The following is a 22,202-nucleotide window of genomic DNA, read 5'->3' on the forward strand; positions in this document are numbered from 1 at the left end:
TGCATATTGATAAAAGATTTTCTGATTATTTATTAGCTGTAGTCTACAACATTTTTGAGATTTCACATAATTTTATATCAGATAATCTGATTATTAATCGTTACAATATTTTTACTATAACATTTCAATAACTAAATAGTCAATAACTGTATACTGAACTATAATATTTCTGTTAGGGACATGGACGAAAGGGAAGACAGCGGCATTTGGGTACGACTTCTGGTACCAGCCCTATCAAAACGTGATGGTAGCTTCTGAATGGGGCAGCCCTATTGATTTCAAAACGTAAGTTGAAAGTTCTATTATGAGCGTCTCAATGGCTTATCTTAGGATGAATAACAATGACAGTAAACACATTTGTCTGTCCTGTAAATATAAGTGCGTACGAGTACTGTTAACTGTATGTCCTACACCTATTTTGTGTTATTATTCTTTTAGTGATTTTGTACCGCATACTACTTGCGGTATAAAATAAAGGGTCAAAATATGGGACTGTTTCATCTGCACATTATAATATTATATTATTTATATTGATTATTATTGATTATAGTCCTCTATTGAACTAAACCTATTTGATAGACTACATTGTCTGCCGCCACAGCCATGCAAATTGTTGTCAAGGGACATTAGGTAAAAGCCGTACAACTAGAAACGGCAGATCTCAGTCGTTCGACCGTGACACATATTTCAGTTTTTTCCTCACATTTTTAGGCCCACACGTACGAACATTCTTTCAGAAGCTATTTGGTTCTTTGTTTTGTTCCTAATATGTATCCAGATTTTTTTCTTACATAAATCTTCAACCAAAAAAATCTAAGTCATCTTTCAGCGTATTTCATCCTACACATATAGCGGACAAAACCAAGTATGGGACGAGTCTCAACGTGTACAAGTGGTCCACCAGAGAACTGGTGCAGGTTATAGACCTGGGACCAGAAGGTTGCGCGCCCCTTGAGATCAGGTTTTTACACAACCCAAAATCCTCGCAAGGTTTCGTTGGATGTGCAGTTGAAGCCAATGTTTACAGGTTCGTTTAATTTATTTTAATTTCTAGGTCTATTAATATATTCAATACAATAATGATAATATTTATTATATAAAACGCACTAGCCCGTAGTTTTAATAATTATGTTATTTAGTTTATACTTTTTATATAATCGTAGGTATTTAATGGCGGACTTTACAATATTCGCTTCTACAATTTTATTGTATTATGTACTTTTAGATTCTACAAAGCAGAAGACCAAAGCTGGAAGGCCGAAAAGGTTATTGACATCCCAGCGAAAAGGATCGTAAAAGACGGCGTGGAATCAAAACTCAATGGTATGTTAATCTTATAAGTTTTTTGTAGAAAAAGTAAAGGTAAATCTAATATATAAAAATAAGTAGGGTTTCTTTCCTGACGCTATAACTCCAGAACGCACGAACCGATTTCCACGGTTTTGCATTCGTTGGAAAGGTCTCGGGCTTCGTGAGGTCTATAGAAAAAAATATCAGAATAAACTTCAAGAGGAAAGCAGGAAAATAGAGAAATCATTTTATGGCAAAAAACGTTGCCGGGACAGCTAGTTTAAATATTAAAAAAAATAGTCTTCATTTCTCATAGCTGTAATGTTGCGAAGCGCACGACTTTAACATTTCTCGGTAAAATATAAGTAAAGTGGAAGGCGTAGTTTTTTTATCTCTTTGGTGAATGATGGGACGAGCTGCAGTGATTGTATGTACTCGGAAACGCGCATTTTTACAGGCTTTTTAAGATGTTATGACGATGGGTAAATATTATACACATGTATCTATTACCCAGTTGCTCCGATCAATCTTTAAAGATAACTTTAAGGTGAGAGATTAGCACGTCAACTGACAACTCTAATAGTAACGGCCTGTTTCACCACTTCCTGATAAGTGACGAATTACTTTCTCTCTCTCTCTCCATACTTGAACTTGACAGATCAAGTATGGAGAATCTGTAAAAAAAGTTGTTAATAGCCTATTCGACACTTTATCAGAAAGTGATGAAACAGGCCCTAAAAGTCTTTGAAATCATCTTTCAAACTTCTCCCAAAAATGAATATTTAATAACTCGAACGATAGATGTTTTTGGATGAACCGACAACTTCATCGTATTATAATCAGGAATAGATTGAATTAACGACAACATAATTGTTACTTCGATAGCGATGAAGCATAAACAGGCTTTCCAGGAGAACAATTCGGCTTTCCCGGTGCTATCTAAATTGGCAAGTTGACTGATTTGATGCCGGAACTAGATTGCCAAATACTATTTAATCGGCTTTAAATGCTAATGCCCGTTGCAGACGATGCACAGTAGCTTGCGCGAGTACTTGCGCAGGTACTTGCGCCAGCGTTCAAACGTAAAAAGATCACGCGAAGTAGCTTTGTATAGTGCCAGTGCATAGTAGGCAACCATGGACAAGCGTATGGTTTTGAACAATGATATTCTATGTTACTAACGTAACTAGATTGGAAGTTTACGGTAGCAACGCGTTGCCACTTCGAAGATGCCTGCAGGCATATCTCACATACATAATGACATAACGAATATATGACTTGACATTGTCTTTTGAACAAAAAAGTGGTTACGCATTTCTGAGAATCTTTTGTAAGACATTGCTACTCTAGTATTTTAGAAACTCATTGGTTTTGAATAAACTTTTTAAGTGCCTAATTCAAGAGCTAAATGGAGTGATAGCAGAGGAACTGATGCAGGAAATACAGAATTTAGAAAAAGGAAAACGATTGTGGGTGAGAAAATGGATTGCAAGAAGGAAATTACTTGTGGGGTCAAATTTATTAATGCGAGAACTAGCTTTGGAGGATGCAAAAGAATACCAGAAAATTATGCGTTTGACAATAGAAAATTTCAATTTTTTATTGAATAGAATCGGTGTCAGAATTCAGAAGACAGATACAATAATGAGAGAAGCAATTCCGGCCTATATGAAATTGCAAGTTACACTTGACTATCTGGCTACTGGAAATAGTCTTAGAAGCCTTCAAAAGTTTTATAGAACAACCAACTCCCCAACAATCTAGTGGTAGGTTTCTACATCTTTACCAAAACAACAAACAGACTGAACTGGCGCTAGTACTGGCGCTAGTACTGGTCAACGCATGTTCAAACGATGACCAGTGAAGTAGCGCGGGGGTGAAGTAGACGGCGCGGGGGTGAAGTAGACGGAGCGGGGGCAAATGTGTCGCACTTGCGCGAGGACCAAAGCGAGTGCTACTAAGCAACTTGCACTCGCACTATCACTAAGCAAAATGCGTTCACACGATGAAAATATATGCTTAGTATTAGTACTTGCGCAAGCTACTGCGCATCGTCTGCAACGGGCTTAACATTCGCAATTTACTGTTGATTACTTAAACAGAGAGCCCACTAATTAAAGCTTAAAATAGACCCCAGTTACATTTATTTATTCAAAGTTTTGTTGCGAAATTCGATGATTTTGATCCTACGATGCGTTTCGATTGTCTGGTTTTAAGTGCTGTTTGATTTTTACAAATTGATTGATATTGCGATTGTTCGCAATGGCGTAACTGATCCGATTATTTTAAACCTTTATTTTCATATTGAATTTGTGTTGAATCATTGTGATTTGCAATCATAATTATTACATGGCATAGCAGGATAAAACCAAAATATGAAAGCAGCTTTTCTATATTTTGCCAGTAGACATCCTGCAATAAAAAACATATTCTAAGCATAGTAAGCTATTATAATGACTAGAAGTAGTCAGTAACTGTACAATATCTTTGACCATTTACTAAGACTAGTCAAGTCCTAAACGGCGTCCCGCGCCAACATTCTGACATTTAAATTATCCGCAGGCTTAATATCAGACATACTCATTTTGTCTCTGGATGACAAGTATTTGTACCTGTCGTGCTGGCTCCACGGCGCTGTACGGCTGTATGACATATTTGAGCTATGAATGACTAAAAGTAGTCAGTAACTGCACAATTTGACTTTGACCAATTACTAAAGCTAGTCAAGTCCATAAAAGCGTCCCGAAATTTCGCCAACGTTCTGACGTTTCAACTTTCAATTATTCGCAGGTTTAATATCGGACATTCTCATTTCTCTGGACGACAAGTATTTGTACCTGTCGTGCTGGCTCCACGGCGACGTTCACCAGTATGACATATCTGACCCGGAGCACCCCAGGCTCACTGCGAAAATCACCTTGGGAGGACAGGCCGTTAATCATAACCTCAAAGTTAAAGATGAGGTAAGTGTAAAAAAGGAGTTTTTGGGTGGTGTTCAAATGTTGAGAAATATTGTATTAGTTAGACTGGCAGAAATTCTGCTGCATTCAGTTTTATACAAAAGTCCTGTTTGATTCAGACGAGCGTACAATTTTGTGAGATATGATTTGCATGAAAAGATATCGCGACCGAAATTCTGCGACTCACAACTCACAAATTACGCTCGTTTGGCTTGATCCTTAATAAGGATTCTAAATTTTAAACTATTACTTTGTTTTTTGTTAGCAATTTTAGAGACAAATAGATGTTTTTCAGACCAGTCTCTCACGTGGTGATATTAATATCATGATTCTTTATTTCTTTATTCGCACGATCACGCTTTTAATTTCATCACAGACTTACGTGCTCGGGATCACACGATCTTCACATTTATTATATGAGTTAGTTTATAAGAAGTGAATGAGTATTTTGCTCTACCGTAAGTTATACGCTAAAGTAGAGACAGTTAAAATTAATTTCTCTACTGAATATCTAATAATATAATAATTAAACCGTCGCACAATATTTAGACGGTTTAATTATTATATTATTTAATTAAAGTGAAATATTTAAATTCCATGTTCAGAGTGTAAGTATTATTTATACTTTTTGTTATACCTGCACAATAATATCTTTCTAATAATATGTCTTAGGAGTTAAATTGGTAGGTTACTGATATCATTGTTTTTAAATTACATATATACTTAGTACATTTACTGTAATGCTAGCTATATATAATTAATTGTTGTGACAGAAATCTGCCAAACTGTTGTATAGTTTGGCAGATAAAAAATGTATGATAGCTGTGTCTGTTTATTGAATAAACCTTTTTTTCATTTTCATTTTTCATTCATTCTACTCTCAATTTGAAATCTCTGAAAGTTATAATTTGCAAATGGGTATGGTTAACCCGCATAGTAAAGTTGGTTCTGTAGCTCAGTTTACTACGTGAACCGTTAATAAATTAGCCGTCAAATAGTTCAGATCCTGCCAAAACTAGTTCAAACTGGTAAACATGTTAATCTGTTGTAACGAATGGCTTCAGCGAGCGAAGCGTCTTGATGTTGATGGATACGGGATACCTCATACCTAATGGATAACTCCTGGATCTATACAAATTGCGAGCTTAGTGTTCGTACTTGCTTATGGTATATCTATGGTTTTAGCTAGTATTTATTAATAGTAATTATTCAGTTAAAATATGGTGTGTTAGTTTACTTTTAAATATCTCAAATCGCAGTTAAATATAACAAGTGTACCCAGAATCGCATTTTTTCACAAAGTAAAAATTAGCCTTCATTTCCCAAAGGTATAATATATATGTGCCAAATTTTATTTGGATCAATCCAGCAGTTTCGTAGCCTTTTCGATACAAACTAACAAACCTTTTCAATATATTATTAATAACCTATATATTTAGTACCTAATTTGGAGACTATTTGTAAATGATACTAATATTTTGTATTGTAATTGCGGCATAAATTCCCAAGTAAATTATTCTAAAATTTTATTCACAGGAGGAATTAAAACCCGTGTTCATAAAAGGCAAGAGGCTATACGGCAGCCCGCAGATGTTACAACTTTCATTAGACGGGAAGCGACTATACGTATCTTCATCACTCTATTCCCCCTGGGATAAGCAATTTTACCCCCAAATGACAGAACAGGTGAGTACTCCCCCAACCCTCCAACGGCATACTGGGTAAATTTTACCCCGCGTGATGAAATAATACAGGCGTCAGGGAATGAGCCGGTGTCGAGCGCTACATTAATTTCACGTCGCCAACCCTAATTTTTCATTCCGCTGAGTGTTAAATGGCGGATGTTGGTAGCAGATCAGTTTTCGCCATGTATTTATCACTTCATTTGCTGCCCGAGAGTGTCTCAAAAATGGCTTTTAGTTTTCAATGGGGGGTTTTTGTAGACAGCTTGGTTGGCGGCTTTGTGACGTGGCTGTGTACAAACTTATGGATAATTTAGACGACCTCTCACGATCTTATTCTGTGCCTCAAAGGCAGTCACAAAATATACAGATTTGCAGATATAAATGTAAATTTTATAATATAAATTTTATATATATATATATATATATATATATATATATATATATATATATATATATATATATATATATATATATATATATATATATATATATATATATATATATATATATATATATTACATCAAAATTGAATTCCTTATACTACTGTTTTTATAAAATGCAGGTTGTAGTGGTATTATTGTTTAAACTATGAGGTACAGAATTTTTCCATTTCAATAACCATAATTATTATTGCAGAAATGCCTTTAACCGGAAAGACGTGAATGTAATTTAAGGTCTCATACAATTACTAAGACAAATTTCTTTAATTCCAGGGCGGCTGGATGGTAAAACTAGACGTCGACATAGTCAATGGAGGAATGAATCTAGACACTAATTTTCTGGTTGATTTTGGAAGTGAGCCAAATGGGCCTGTTCTACCCCACGAGATGAGGTTCGTACGTTTTGCTAAATGCGTTCAAATATTACTAGTAGGAATTTTAGCAAAAGTTGTTAGAAACTAATTGGGATCATTCAAGGTGATATTGAGTGCGAAAATGTGGACACTACTATAGCTAGCCTGGTATTAAAAATTCTCGGAAAACGAGCAGCTATATTATGGAGATCACGGTATGATAATATTATAGTGGTATATTCGATGGCTTTATTTTCGATCCTTGCCTCTAAAATAAATTATAAGTATGCAAGGAAAATGTTATCATTAAAATAACAACGTCTTAAAGCAAATATCACCTAAGGCTTAAAAATCGATATGAGACATAAGAGAGTTATTTTACGCTAGTAACATTCCTTTACTGTCGACGCATTTCACCCCATGAATTCGTTTAATGTTGCAAGGAGGTTCATGTTGACGTCGTTTATTTCTTCATTCTTCTCCCTTCTCCATTGTGACATTCAACCAAATTACATAGAATATAGATATTTATTATAGAGAGTTCACTGTGGAATATTTTTTTCAGTTTTGTATGGGAAAACTCGTGTCGCTCGGCCCCTTACCCATACAAAAGTAAAAAAAATGGTCTTTCAGCGCTGCTAGTTTTACAGTGAACTTTCTACAAGGAACACGTACACCTTGAAGTAACTACTAAAGACAAGACATTGTCTTTTATTTGCATTAAAAGCATGTTGTTTGCATTACTATCATCTGATAAGATGGGGTATTTTGATATGTGTATAACGCATGTTTTCCTATTTTCTTTACGTTTCTTTCTTTACTTTTACATGTGAAGAAATTAGTTAATCAAGATTGACTCATTTTCATAGTTTACATTTCATCAATTCTTAAAATTACAGTAGTAATAATTTTTAGGTTCCATTTTGAGGAAGCATATTGTGGTTAGTTTATCAATTAAATTTTTCTTCACTTTAGTACCTATAGATACTGTTTTAGTTTAGCGTGTTTCTACACCTAATTTGATCTTACTTCTCAGATATCCTGGAGGGGACTGCACATCTGACATATGGCTGGCAGAAGACTAAGTATTATGGGTACAGGGGTCCAAAATGGTCCATATTATTCCCCCTCTTTTCTCTTTGTACAAACTGGCTTGACAATTTTATATAAAATAATATGTATGCCCCTACATGCCCTAAAATAATTATGTTTAGATTTCAAATAAAAATTCTAAATGACAATATTATTTTGCATACAATTTGTAAAACTAGAGATCGCCCAATGGTCGAAATTCGATCTTAGTTTCAACGACATTAGGAGTTAGGACTACTACCTATATTTTGTAAAAAAATATTGACTTTATCATATTTTTTTCAACTCTAGTCTCTGGGACTCAGCTGATCTCAGACTGGCCGTGTAAGCATTAGTAATAGTATCTAAGATTCAATAAAAAAAAACTATAATCCATTTTCAATTTGTCATCTTGTTGTCAACAGACTGCAACCATGAATAAAAGAGTATAATTCGTATGTATAGGCTTGTCACTCAAAAATCTGTCATTTTTCCTAGTGTGTGTGTTGTAGTGTTATGTTTTATTTGTTAAAAAAATGTATGATAAAAGCATAATTTCAAAATAATATAGCTCGATGCACTCCTTCACCATATAAACTATAACTGTGCAAAATTTCATTCACCTACGTTTCCCCATTTTTCGTCAAAAGGGTTGCAAAGTTTTTGGCTCACGTATTAATATATAGATACGTACAAAATAGTTCAGCCAATTATTGCGCGCAGCGCTTTGTGTGCGTGCATTGTAAATACATGAATTTATCATGTGTGGTAACTGGTGTGTGGATGTGGACGTACTCATTGCTATATGTGTGTGTGAATGTCATAAACATAATAATAATAAGTTGTCATGCCCCGCGTTCTATTTAGCGATTTTAAAAAAGGATACGTACAAAATAGTTCAGCCAATTATTGCGCGCAGCGCTTTGTGTGCGTGCATTGTAAATACATGAATTTATCGTGTGTGGTAACTGGTGTGTGGATGTGGACGTACTCATTGCTATATGGGTGTGTGAATGTCATAAACATAATAATAATAAGTTGTCATGCCCCGCGTTCCATTTAGCGATTTTAAAAAAGGATCAAAACGCTCAAAACGGAGGCGTTTTAAACGCTAAATGGAACGCGGGGATAGCATGTGTGACGTCACTGAACGCTGATTGGTGTTTTGAAATCCGTTCCGTTTCAAGTTACTTTTAATTCGAATTTTTTGGAAAAAAAAACAATACTTTATAAAATATTAGCCTTGCAGTGGTCCTTCTTTTATATTTTTTAACGTTTTAATAGCAAAATTTTCATAAATATTTTATTTGCGTGTTCGCTATATTTTGAAACGTCTATAGATTTCTGAACTTCTGAACATAAATTAGCTGTAAATATTCTTATAGCTTTGGGCGAGTGCCAATATTATATTATATTAATTATTATTTATTTATTTATATATTTAAGGTCGCTTTAACATCAGGGTCATTAGCGACAGCAAATGCAAATGTGGATGTTTTCTTTCTGTTTTTCACCTCCTTGTTGAATGTTTATATTAATTATTACCGCATAAGCATCTTCAAGTAATTTAATTATAATAGTTTTGTAACAACTAAAACTAAATAAACCCATGTAATTATCATAATGTTTTTTTTTACTGAATTTTGTTTTTAATTTTTATGGTTTCCTTTTATCAAACATTGAGTCAAATTTCTCATTTTATTATTTAGGAGTAATTCATTATCAAGTCAAATCAATACAACGTCCGTTCTCCGAACTTCGCACGAAGTTAAGCTCGTTGAAAACTCACAAACTTAACAGTTCACACTGCTTCCGTTCCAATTCTACTGACCGATCCACAACTTCACTATCTAAATCATGAAACAGCCAAATTAGTTTCGAATATAATAATATTATACCGTGTGTTGGTCAGGTAATAGCGATATTTTAAGCACTCATGTTTACAAGTTGTTATGCAAAAAAACACTAACTATTAAGGTCTAGCCCCCTTCGCCTCTATGTGGCAGGCACTTTATTATTCTTTCCGATGCTTCGTCCTATTGTTAAAAGCCTTAGCCTTAAATGAAAGGTAATTAGGTAGTTTACAAAAAAAAACACAAAAATGGTTATTTTATTCAAAAAATTAAAAAAGTCATATAGCTAGCTAGATTTTGAATTTTGAATGTCCTGAAAATGTCTTGGTACAAGCCTCTACCTGGGATTGAACCTATGCACCCTTTCTAGTGCAAACCAAAGGTCTACCCAATAGGCCACGGACGCTCTTATTCGAATATATTTCAACCACGATAAAGGGCCAGGCAGTGGCACAAAACGTTTTCTTTGTGATAAAGGTAAATTTCCTTTCGACGGGGTCCGACGTATTCATGTATAAGAAATTTTCAATAGACGCTCTAACATGAAAAGAAATTCGCATAAAAGCTTCCACTGCTCTCCAGGGGAGGTTATTTATAATAAAAACTGCAGTAGATACAGTAATAATGTCTTATGGGAAATTTATGTAAGTACAATGTTATTGAGTCGGTAGTTCCGTTTCGCAAATGCGAAGTTTTATTTCAAAGAGCAGTTTTATTTCCGTTTTATGGTATGGTATGATATGTTATACAAGTTAGGTTTAACACCGTTATCCTTAAAACCAAAGTTGTTCATTTTGACGGGCTCATCATTAATGGTTTTAGGGATAACGGTATTAAACCTTAGATCCTGTATATGATATGATATACTAGCTGTCCCGGTGAAATTCGTGTCACTTATAAACCTTCCCTGGACTTCCACAATTATTTTAAGGAAGATCGCAGACGACAGACTTTTTGTGCGATCGAGTCTGCGGCGCCCATACAGTCGGCATGGTAAAAGTACATACAGTGTGTAACAAAAATAAGTGATAATACTTTAGGGTGTGTACGTGTTCCTTGTAGAGAGTTCACTGTGAAAGTAGCAGCTCTGAAAGACGAAAAATTTTTTTCACTTTTGTATGGGCAAGGGCCCGAGCGTCACGAATTTCTCCATACAAAAGTGAAAAAAAAAATTGGTCTTTCAGCGCTGCTACTTTCACAGTGAACTCTCTATAAGGAACACGTACACACCCTAAAGTATTATCACTTATTTTTGTTACACACTGTATGTACTTTTTACGACAAATAATGACAAATTTTCGAAGCGATTTTAACCAATACGGAATTAATCCATAATCAATTAAATACTTTAGATACATTGTTGATTTAATTTAGATCTATATGGAACGTTACAGCATATGCTTTTAATTAATATTTTTGTAGTTATTAGATAATTACAGATTTATAGATTGCGGGACGTAGCTTTTGTGGCGGTAACTGCCGGCCAATGCGAGCCACGGGCAGTTAATAGTAAAGAATATAAATCATAAAAAAGGCAAATTCATGTAATAATTTTTCCAATAATAACTGTTCAACTAAAGAAAAATTAAATAAATAAATTTCGTACATAGAAAAAGGCAACAAAAGCCATTAGGGCAAACGATTAGTACTAAGAGACGATTCCGTGGAAAAAGGCCACAGACGCAATAGTGTCTTTTTTCCAGGTAATTACTTTTAAGAATGTAAAACAATTTGTATACTTACTGTGTGTTCCCTTTTACGGTGAACACAAAGTAATTTACACAAAAAACAGTGCAATGAGTTCGCGGAGTAAGGGCGTGGTGGCGCGAGCGCCTTGTCCCCGCCCCGCGCGTCCTTTCACGCACTCCAAGAAAACGATCACTGAAGCCTTTGTTGCTTTTTCGCCGGGGAATTCAAGAGCTAGCTAATGTGGCATTTTTTAAAACTTCATTTACTGGTTATTAAAATTAACTTTTTTCTATTTTTTACACTGAAGGTTATAAGATAATGAGCTGCCGCTTTCGATTTTGCAATAAAAATAAAAAGCCATAGTGACCAGGGCGCCCTTATTCGTAGGATATGACGAAATAGGCGCATATAGCAATTCCTATCAATCAATTCAGCAAATGAATTGTCAAAAATGTCAAACTGACAAATGTCAAATTACTACAGATCAACAAGGCTTTTTTGCAAGCAGAGTGACCATTTTGCAATTTTAAGAAAATGAATCATATTACGATTCATACTATGATTCTACAAAGCGACCATTTTAGCCCCGCTGGCCTAGCTTTGCAATGATTAAAATATTTAAAGGAATAAAAGTTGAAATAGCTTTGTCTGAATTATTTCTTCAGCTAAAGGCGGCAGCGATAGCTCTTACAATAATGAAAAAGACTCAGCCGGCAGCCAGGACCGTTTCCAATAGGAATCACAGTTTTATACAAAAGGTATCACTTGTGACTCTAGTTTACTGAAGTCCACAACTTGCTTTGAAGTACATTTTTAAATCTTTGGTATTGTTGCTATTTGCCTGAAATTATTTTTAATTATTTATGCGGTATTATACAGATATACTGTGAAATGTGAATGCTTTTAAAAAAGACCTTATTCTATTTAAGTAAATTTTAAATAAAAAAATGTGATTAAGTACATATTTTAAAAATATAACTGTACTAAAGTAGTATTACTTATGAGAGACCCCTATTGATACTTATTGTTTAATACGATTTAGAGGTGTGACATGCGACCTAAATACAGAAAACAATATTATCAATTGAGAATGATGACATCATAAAGATCCCACCCAGTAAAGGTTCATGTCTAGGCAGATTATAGAAATTTTTAGTTCAATAGGTGTTATTTTAGTTTATAGCAATGATAACAGATGGCACTATACAAATTTTGTAGTCCGCTACATCGCGCTATCGAAAACTTTATGTGAGCCTATATAAGCCCGAGTTAGTTTCGAATAAACCGAGTTCCAACAGCAGTGTGGTGGTTTCATTGAGGTCACCCTATGCAGCAACATATGGTGCCGAAACCCGGGAACTAAGGTAGTAAGTGTAGTGGACAGTAAAGAAGTAAAGTGAATAGTGACTAAGTGAAGTGAATAGTGAGTGCGGCGGTTCAAGGTAAGAACCTAGTGAATAGTGAGTGCAGTGGACAGGACCCAAGTGAGTAGTGACTAGTGAGTGCAAGTAACAGAACCCTCGATTTGCAGTGACAGGACCCTCGGATTGCAGTGACAGGGACCCTCAGATTGCATTGACAGGAAGCTCGGATTGCAGTGACAGTAGATTCGGATTGCAGTGAGTAGTGCGTGCAAATGACAAGAAAATTGGATTGCAGTGAGTAGTAGGTGCAAAGGACAATAGATCGTAAGTAAGCTGTAAATAAGAGACTCTTCAAATTAAGTGGCTTGGACTTGTAAGTTGTATTCAGAGCTGTGCGAATTGTCAGATTCTGCGAAGTATAGTATTGGCATTAAGCGATTGACATAATGGCGTCACTTTTTAGTGCTAGAACAAGAGGAAATCAGTACACTCATAAAGAAAGGTTTTACTAACCATAAAAAACAGCCTATAAAGTTACTTAATTAAATAAATTTATATAAACAATAGATTGAAAAATTTAGAACCATTATGGACAAAATTTAGAGAAAACCATTTTAAGATTGCGAATACTGTATAAATTGTGAATATAAATGTAGATTAAAGTTAGACATGAGTAAGAAAAGTGAGATAGGAGATGCACCTGCGAAGTCTGCATGCAACCATACCCATAATTCCACAATGCCAGAGGTTAAATTACCTCAAATCCAGCTTCCCACATTACATATAGAATACGAAGAGTGACAAAGCTTTCACGATATGTTCCTGTCGCTCATCCATAACAATCACTCTTTAAATGCTGTGCAAAAGATGTATTATTTGAAATGCAGCTTAAGAGGCGAGCCTGAGATGCTATTGCGAAGTATGACTACTACCGAATCAAATTACGCTAAAGCTTGGGACAAATTAGTTAAGCGATACAGCAATAAGAGATACAATACGAATGAGGTTATGAAAAAGCTATTTTCATTGAAATCTGCAAATAGCAAATCTGCAGCCGCAATTAAGAATTTACTTTATAAGTAACTTCAATTTATATAAACAATAGATTAAAAAATTTAGAACCATTATGGACAAAATTTAGAGAAAACCATTTTAAGATTGCGAATACTGCATAAATTGTGAATATAAATGTAGATTAAAGTTAGACATGAGTAAGAAAAGTGAGATAGGAGATGCACCTGCGAAGTCTGCATGCAACCATAGCCCTAATTCCGCAATGCCAGAGGTTAAATTACCTCAAATCCAGCTTCCCACATTACATATAGCATACGAAGAGTGGCAAAGCTTTCACGATATATTCCTGTCGCTCATCCATAACAATGACTCTTTAAATGCTGTGCAAAAGATGTATTATTTGAAATGCGGCTTAAGAGGCGAGCCTGAGATGCTATTGCGAAGTATGACTACTACCGAATCAAGTTACGCTAAAGCTTGGGACAAATTAGTTAAGCGATACAGCAATAAGAGATACAATACGAATGAGGTTATGAAAAAGCTATTTTCATTGAAATCCGCAAATAGCGAATCTGCAGCCGCAATTAAGAATTTACTTGTGTTTATTCTTAGGAAGCGTGATTTATGTAGAAACACTAATTTGCACACAAAAACCAGTCTACAAGTAAAATCACAACTTTTATTCATATGTTAATATGTAAGATTTACAATTATTGAAAAACATCTTCTTGGTTCGATTGGTTGACAAGATGGCGGCTCGGGGGCGGAAGTGCAAAAGTTGGGATCGACGCGCTAGTGATGGGATGGTCGCGCTAGTGATGTCTCGCGTTGGGCATAGACACTTGACACAACTGCCATTTGTTTGAAGTCGCTGCAGAATTTAGGAGTTGAGACGGATAAGTGGGATGTGATTATGATTTATATCACCGTCTCAAAGTTAGACTATGAGACACGAACGGAGTGGGAGTCGGAAGTAAGCCGTAGGGAGTCAGATTACTTCCCAACTTGGAATGAATTAGTTACATTTTTAGAGAAGAAATTCAGAACCTTAGAGATATTGAATTCCATGTCCGGTCGCCGCTTTGCATCGTCCAATGAGATTAAAGTCCATAACTCTTCAACTGTCCAATATAAGAGAAGCTGCGTAATGTGTGAGAAACCACACTTGTTATACCAATGCAAACAATTCGGATCTAAGTCTCCCCAAGAAATAACAGAGTTTATTAATTCCAAGAGGCTTTGTTTCAATTGTTTTGCACGTACCCACAACGTCTATAATTGCCATCAGACTACGTGTTGCCGACGTTGTAGTAGGAGGCATCACACACTGCTGCATTATGAGAAAAGTCGGCCGCGAGAGAATTCCAGCCAGCTAACTTCATCCACTGGTACTGCATCCAACTCAGGAGACGCAGTTCACAGTCATGAGAGAGAAACTCCAAAGTATAAGAAAAAAGTAGTAGTTCATTTTGCCAGTGAGAATTACCAAAAACAAAACAGAGTGTTGTTACCAACAGCTTTAGTGAGAATTAAATCACAAAATGACTACTGTAAAAGTGCGCGTGTGTTAATTGATCAAGGTTCAGAAACATCCTTTGTTACTGAAAGTGTAGTTAAATCACTTGGTCTTAACCGCAAACCAGTTAATAGTTTAGTGTCAGGTGTAGGTCAAAGCAAAGAAATATATCTAAGAGTATTGTTACTTTTGAGATAAAGTTACTTCATAATCGTTGTTTTTCTTTATCGATTAATGCATTTGTTTTAAATTCATTAACATCATTTCTTCCATCTTCCAAAACATCTACAGCTTTAGTGAGAATTAAATCACAAAATGGCTACTGTCAAAGTGTGCGTGTGTTAATTGTTCAAGGTTCAGAAACATCCTTTGTTACTGAGAGTGTAGTTAAATCACTTGGTCTTAACCGCAAACCAGTTAATAGTTTAGTGACAGGTGTAGGTCAAGGCAAAGAGAATATATCTAAGAGCATTGTTAATTTTGAGATAGAGTCACTTCATAATTGTAATTTTTCTTTATCGATTAATGCATTCGTTTTAAATTCATTAACATCATTTCTTTCATTTTCCAAAACTTGCATCCTGAACTGGCCAGATTTCGATCACTTACCTTTAGCAGATCCTTATTATGATTCACCTGGAAAAATAGATATGATTCTAGGAGTAGAGAGTTACAGTCAAATATTATTAAGTGGTCTTCTTAAGCATTCATCACCTAGTGGTCCGATTGCTCAGAATACCCAGAGCTAGGCTGGATTATATCAAGCAATGCAGTCGCACAAGAGAGCAAACAACAAGAGCTGTTAGTTATCATCTGAAAATATCTTATCGAGAGAAAGCCAGACATAAAGAAAAAGAAATTATGTAAAAAAGAAAAGAGATGTGAAGAAATAGATGAGACTACAGCTGCAAGAACTACTAAAGGCAGACATGTTGTGAGACTACCATTTCGAGATCCTAATCCACAGTGTATGTATGATAAATCCAAGGATGTCGGAATAAAGAGATCTATGTTCTTAGAAAGCAAACTTAGTAGAGAAGAGTTTAAATTATATAATAATGATGTAATTACCTCTATGGATATTGATCACGAAGAACGATCCCGTAGAGTTGCACGTTTTCGCTGATGTTCCTTAGGTGACATATTCTGCAGTCATGTACCCAAAGTCTAGAGATAAACAAACCTTTTGAAAACGCTAATTACTATTCCAAATTTCTAATTGTGTGCAGCCGTGCTTGGAGCAAAGTTGTTATTTGAAGTATGTTATCAGAAATTCTGGAGATACTAGAGGAGATGTTTTCCTGGTCCAATTCAACTCTAGCTTTAGCTTGGCTTAGAAGAGAACCGAGTTATTGGACGACATTCGAGATTAAAGAGGTTTCCGAGATTTTGACCAGACTACCACTGGATTCATATTGCCACAGATCAAAAGCCACTGATTGTGCCTCAAGAACAAGAGGTACTTCGGTCAGAGAACTGAGAGAGCATGATTTGTGATGGTATGTTCCAGAGATAATGCAAGTGAGTGATATTTCCTGTAAGAAAATGGATGTCGGCACTGACATAGAAGCGAGATCAACCACGGTGCTGGCAATTTATCCTAAGAAGATTTTGTATAGCTGAGATTTCCACACTTGAGTGAATTCTGAGAGTATTCTTAAAGTCGGAAACCTGTACAAAAGTAATACTAGTTAAAGAAATGGATAAAGTATTTGAAAAGAAGTCTAAAAGAAGAAAGAAGATTTAAGCAGTCGGAGAACTACGGGAAGTGTTACGAAGGAAAACCAACTGCACACCCTATCATCCATTTTCATTGGAACGGAGTGTTCAGGGTGGGCGGGCCATATTACCCAATGTTCTTTTCTTACAATGAGAAACAATTTTGCCTAGTGACTCGCACGTCAGAGAGAGAGAGAGGGAGAGTACTAGCAACACTTACCTTTGAAGAATTGAGAACAGCTTTTGAGCTTGATGGAAGTTGCTTAAGTTTTATATCCAATCTACTTTTTGAGTGAGAATACAGATGATCCAATGCCCTTGACGATCGGATACTTTTGATCGGTGAACCACTGGTTACAATTTTAGAACCAGATTATACTGAGACGCGTCTTACTGGCGTTCAGCGATGGAAGCTTACTCAAAATATTATACGTGGGAGAGAGGCCGGCTCGACCGGAGAAATACCACGTTCTCACAGAAAACCGGCGTGAAACAGCGCTTGCGCTGTGTTTCGCTGAGTGAGCGAGTTTACTGGAGGCCCAATTCCCTTCCGTATCCTCCCCTATTCCCTTCCCTTCCCATCCCTACCCTGCCCTATTACCCTATTCCCTCTTAAAAGGCCGGCAACGCACCTGCAGCTCTTCTGATGCTGCGAGTGTCCATGGGCGACGGAAGTTGCTTTCCATCAGGTGACCCGTTTGCTCGTTTGCCCCCTTCTTTCATAAAAAAAAAATGGTTAATGTGACTTTTATAATAGACTTAATTGTTTTACATAAAAGGCTGCACCAGAATTTAATGATTTTGTAGTATTTGGGATCAAAATATTTTATGAGCTAGAGATGACTGAGTATGAGATGAGAGTAGTTATAACCATGCTGGTAAAGACAACATTTCCAGAGTAGTTTGTCTTTAAATCAAAGATGACCTTTGCGAACGTCCCTGTAACGAGTTATGTTAAGTGTTTGTTGTGAAAAGCCGAATAACTGGTTTGAGTTTTATTTTTACTTGCATAACGTCTTGTGTGTCTACTGTTACTTAATTGAGAGTTTGATTGATAGTGGATAATCTTTCCCTTTATGTTTCATGTGTTTGAGTTATAGTGTTGTTATCTGCACTGGCAAAGAGATTGTTAATATTGATTATTAAGTTTAGTGTGTGTATGTCAGTTTGAGATAGTAAACATAATATTATAGTTACTGTAATAGCAACAAGATGTGAGTTAAGTATTTTCTTTTTATAAGTTTGAAAAGGCTCGTTCCTTTTCAAACTTATAAAAAGAAAAACTTAAAGAGGAAAAAGACATATATAAACACCTTTTACGTGTATAGTATGGAATAATATATTCATATAATTATTAAGTAACGCAATAAATGTGAAAGTTTGGCTGTCTGTCTGCAGTCTATTTTGCTAAAATTTGGTATGGAGATACTTTGCGTCCCGGGAAATAACATAGGATGAATTTATTCCGGAAAAATACCGCGCGTAAACGAATTTTGGCGCAAAGGAGTTGCGCGCGTTATCTAGTATACAATGTATGAAAATCTAGTAAACCATAACTAGTAAAATACAATTTCCATGGTTAATTTGAAGTCAAAATATCCTCGCACTCGAGCACGTATTTGAGGAGGCTCAATTTTAGTTATGAACTCAGTAATTTCCTCTGTCGTGTGTCAAGTAAACAACGCGAAATTAACATTTGCGTACGACCATTATGTTAGAAATAACTCTTGTAAATGTGCTCCCGGCCCTGACATACTATGCGAGTATGTGAGATACATACTTGCCCTGCATTCGTCCCTCAATATGTTACGTAATTTGATTCTGTTGAAATATTAACTGAGGAGACAGTAATTGTGTAATTGTGTAATACTGAATTTAACATGTTGTAGTGTGTTAATATGTGCAATTTAAAATGTAGATTTTGTATTCTTGTATTTTAAAGTTCAATGTAAGAAGGTTTATTATTTTTCCTTTTTGACGTAAAAGTCAGTCTTGAAGGATTAAATTCAAAGGCATACAGTACACAATCATAATTTCACATGTAAGTCATTAATTTTTTTACATTTTTTACATATTGTAATGTAAGTCATTATACGTGGGAGAGCCATGCTTCGGCACGAATGGGCCGTCTCGACTGGAGTAATACCGCGTTCTCACAGAAAACCGGCGTGAAACAGCGCTTGCGCTGTGTTTCGCTGAGTGAGTGAGTTTACCGGAGGCCCAATCCCGACCCTAATCCCTTCCCTACCCTCCCTTATTCCCTTCCCTTCCCATCCCTACCCTCCCCTATTACCCTATTCCCTCTCAAAAGGCCGGCAACGCACCTGCAGCTCTTATGATGCTGCGATTGTCCATGGGCGACGGAAGTTGCTTTCCATCAGGTGACCCGTTTGCTCGTTTGCCCCCTTATTTCATAAAAAAAAAAACACAACTGATCGTCAACAAGTTAAATATGTTTTCTGAGCTCTAACACCTAGGTTTTAACCGGCTTGTCGGATTTGATTTTTTAATCTGTGGGGTCTCGTCACATTTGCCACACTGGCTAATTACGTAATTAATTCAGTGTAATTTTAGACTTGCTCGCATAAAATTTCATTAGGTATGCTTTTGTTATTCTCCTAACAAAAGAACAAAACAATGCGATATCAATTTTCAAACGATTACACTCTCAATTTTCACCGGGCGCTCGATAATACCCTATTTAATATTCGACCCATTCGGAACACGGGTAGCTTGTTTTAGTCAAATGAGGTTCCATTTCGCAACGGGGTTATCTCTCTAATCCATCGACTTAGCCAATTGAAAACACATTAAGCGCCCTACTAAGACGTTTACGATTCTCTCGATTTATAGGCCCTAGTGTATTCACCCCGACTGATACATAAATAACCCCTCTGTTGTTCTGTTTCATGTTTTTTACACTAATTTATACGGGAGGTGGAAATTCATGAGCGTTCGGACCTCGGATGGGGAGACAATTGTTTTATGTAGGCTGAGGAGGGCTACTAAAAATGGGCATAAAATAATTTGAACTCTAGAGCAACTTCAACGCTGATTTGTAAAAAGACTAGTTGCCTACATCGTGGCGCTAAGATATTATTTAAATTGTTTCCGGACATTTTTCGCAAGAACATCTATGTTATTTTCCGAGACTTTAATATAGGGCCTGTTTCACCACTTTCTGATAAAGTGCCAAATAGGCTATTCACGACTTTTTTGACAGATTCTCCATACTTGATCTGTCAAGTTAATTGGTGGATAGCCTATTCTTCACTTATCAGGAAGTGGTGAAACAGGCCTTTAACAAAATATCTTTATACTGAACTTCAAAACCTAACAAACATACACTTTCACATGTTAGTATATAAGTACACTTATTAATATTAGACTATGAAAGCTACACGGCTCTACCTAACTACTCGTATAATATGAAAGTGTCTACGAATGAATCGCTATGGACATGGCAGAGCAGGAGTAATATAAGGTGAGTCTTGTTTAGTTAAAATTTACAATTATACCTATACTCATGGGCGTACCCAGGTTCTGAGCCAGGGGGGGGGGGCAAATCAGATTTTTCATTAGCTAGGTGCTTATAAAGAATAAAAAATTCATAATTTTTAGTTGTAAAAATATTGTATTGCAAACAAATGGCAAAAATTAGTTTTCTTAATTTTTAATTTTTATAGCTAAAAGTATTTGTTACTCTTTCACGCAAAAACTACTGAACGGATTTTAATGTAACTTTACAATAATATAGCTTATACATCAGAATAACACATAGGCTACAATTTTAACCGACTTTCAAAATGGGGGAGGTGTTATGTTCGTTTTCTTATGTTCAACGATTACTCCGCCGTTTGTTAACCGATTTTCAAAATTTTTCTTTTGGTATGTAGGGTACCTATCATCCCAATTTGGTATTATATTCACAAAAGTGGTGGTCTGATGAAGGATCCATAAGTAATCGAGGGAACTCCTCAAAACTTATAGGGAAACATGTGGTGACTTCGGTTTCGTAAGAAGTATTCTAAGCATATGCTACCAACAAGTAAGATTTTGCACCGAGATATACCTGGTATACCGTGGTTCGGAAGGTGCTGAGAGAACTCCTGATTCTTTATAGATACAAGTTTGGGAGTTTCGGCGTTGTTTTAAGAACAGAAAGCATATGCAAATTACATTCATCATCATCATCATCATCACTACCATATTATACCATTTCATAGTCCTTTAGATCGAGACTCAAGTTTGTCAAGCGATATTTAAAAAAAATCTATACCTACCTAATATTATAAACCTGAAGAGTATGTTTGCTTGAACGCGTCAATCTCAGGAACTACAGGTCCGATTTAAAAACTTATCTCAGTGTTAGATAGATCATTTATCGAGTAAGACTTATAGACTATAGGCTTTATTATATTATCACGCTCAGACTAATACGACCGAAGAAACTCAGGAAAATGTGGGATAAACGGGGGAAATATTTTTTATGGGAAAATGTACGGTTTCTGTAAAATTCCTAATTTACGCGGGCGAAGCCGCGCGGGACATCTAGTTAATCATAAACATACAATCAACATACTATTTATAAAATTTGTGCAGTGTAAAAGTGTAGGGAATATTTCGCATTGGTTGGAGCAGAGGGCGCTACTAACACAATATACAGAAAATAATCCAACATGTTGCACACATCATATTATCTAATCTTGACTTACGTGATGCGTCAAACTTTTTGTTTACTTATGTGCTGGTGCTGCACTCTAGCGTCAAAACATTGTCAGCTTTCTTTGTCTGTAAGTAGTCATACGTATAGCTTACAACATTATTTTTCCAAGATGCCTTGTGTTATACGCTGCGTAATTACTATATTTATTATCGGTAAAAGGGGTAAAATAATAGAGGTAATATTATGTACTAAGTGAAGGCAACATTACGCAATGCCAGAGCTAAAATAAACAGAAAGACAATTAGGATCTATACCGTAACCAAACAAAGTTCTACGATCCCTCTGGGCCTCATATACCTACATTATTAATACCTTAACTTTCCCATTAAATTCATAAAGAAAACGAAAAAATACACAAATGTAAAGACTCTACTTGCATTGCGTGGTGAAAAAAAGAAAAATATTATAATAATCAGTTACTTAGATTATAACTAGCTATTTTATTATAACATATAACAACACTTTTCTATACTCCCATACAAAACATTTGTGATAATACTTAAAAGTCTAATATATAAAAAT

At 35.7% G+C, this 22,202-nt stretch overlaps 1 protein-coding gene across 1 annotated transcript in view; it reads left to right on the forward strand.

Annotated features, from left to right (window-relative positions):
* Window positions 1–7,919, forward strand: part of LOC121739012 (selenium-binding protein 2) — a 28,545-nt gene extending 20,626 nt beyond the window's left edge. Inside the window, exons 5-11 of the mRNA XM_042131317.1 lie at window positions 177–285; window positions 830–1,027; window positions 1,226–1,323; window positions 4,081–4,253; window positions 5,787–5,936; window positions 6,649–6,767; window positions 7,765–7,919. Of these exons, the coding sequence (XP_041987251.1) occupies window positions 177–285; window positions 830–1,027; window positions 1,226–1,323; window positions 4,081–4,253; window positions 5,787–5,936; window positions 6,649–6,767; window positions 7,765–7,813 (896 nt within the window). The 3' untranslated portion in view covers window positions 7,814–7,919. The remainder of the gene's footprint in view (window positions 1–176; window positions 286–829; window positions 1,028–1,225; window positions 1,324–4,080; window positions 4,254–5,786; window positions 5,937–6,648; window positions 6,768–7,764) is intronic.
* The last annotated feature ends 14,283 nt before the right edge of the window (window positions 7,920–22,202 follow it).

Source organism: Aricia agestis, chromosome Z (assembly GCF_905147365.1).
Source record: "Aricia agestis chromosome Z, ilAriAges1.1, whole genome shotgun sequence".
NCBI lineage: Eukaryota > Metazoa > Arthropoda > Insecta > Lepidoptera > Lycaenidae > Aricia > Aricia agestis.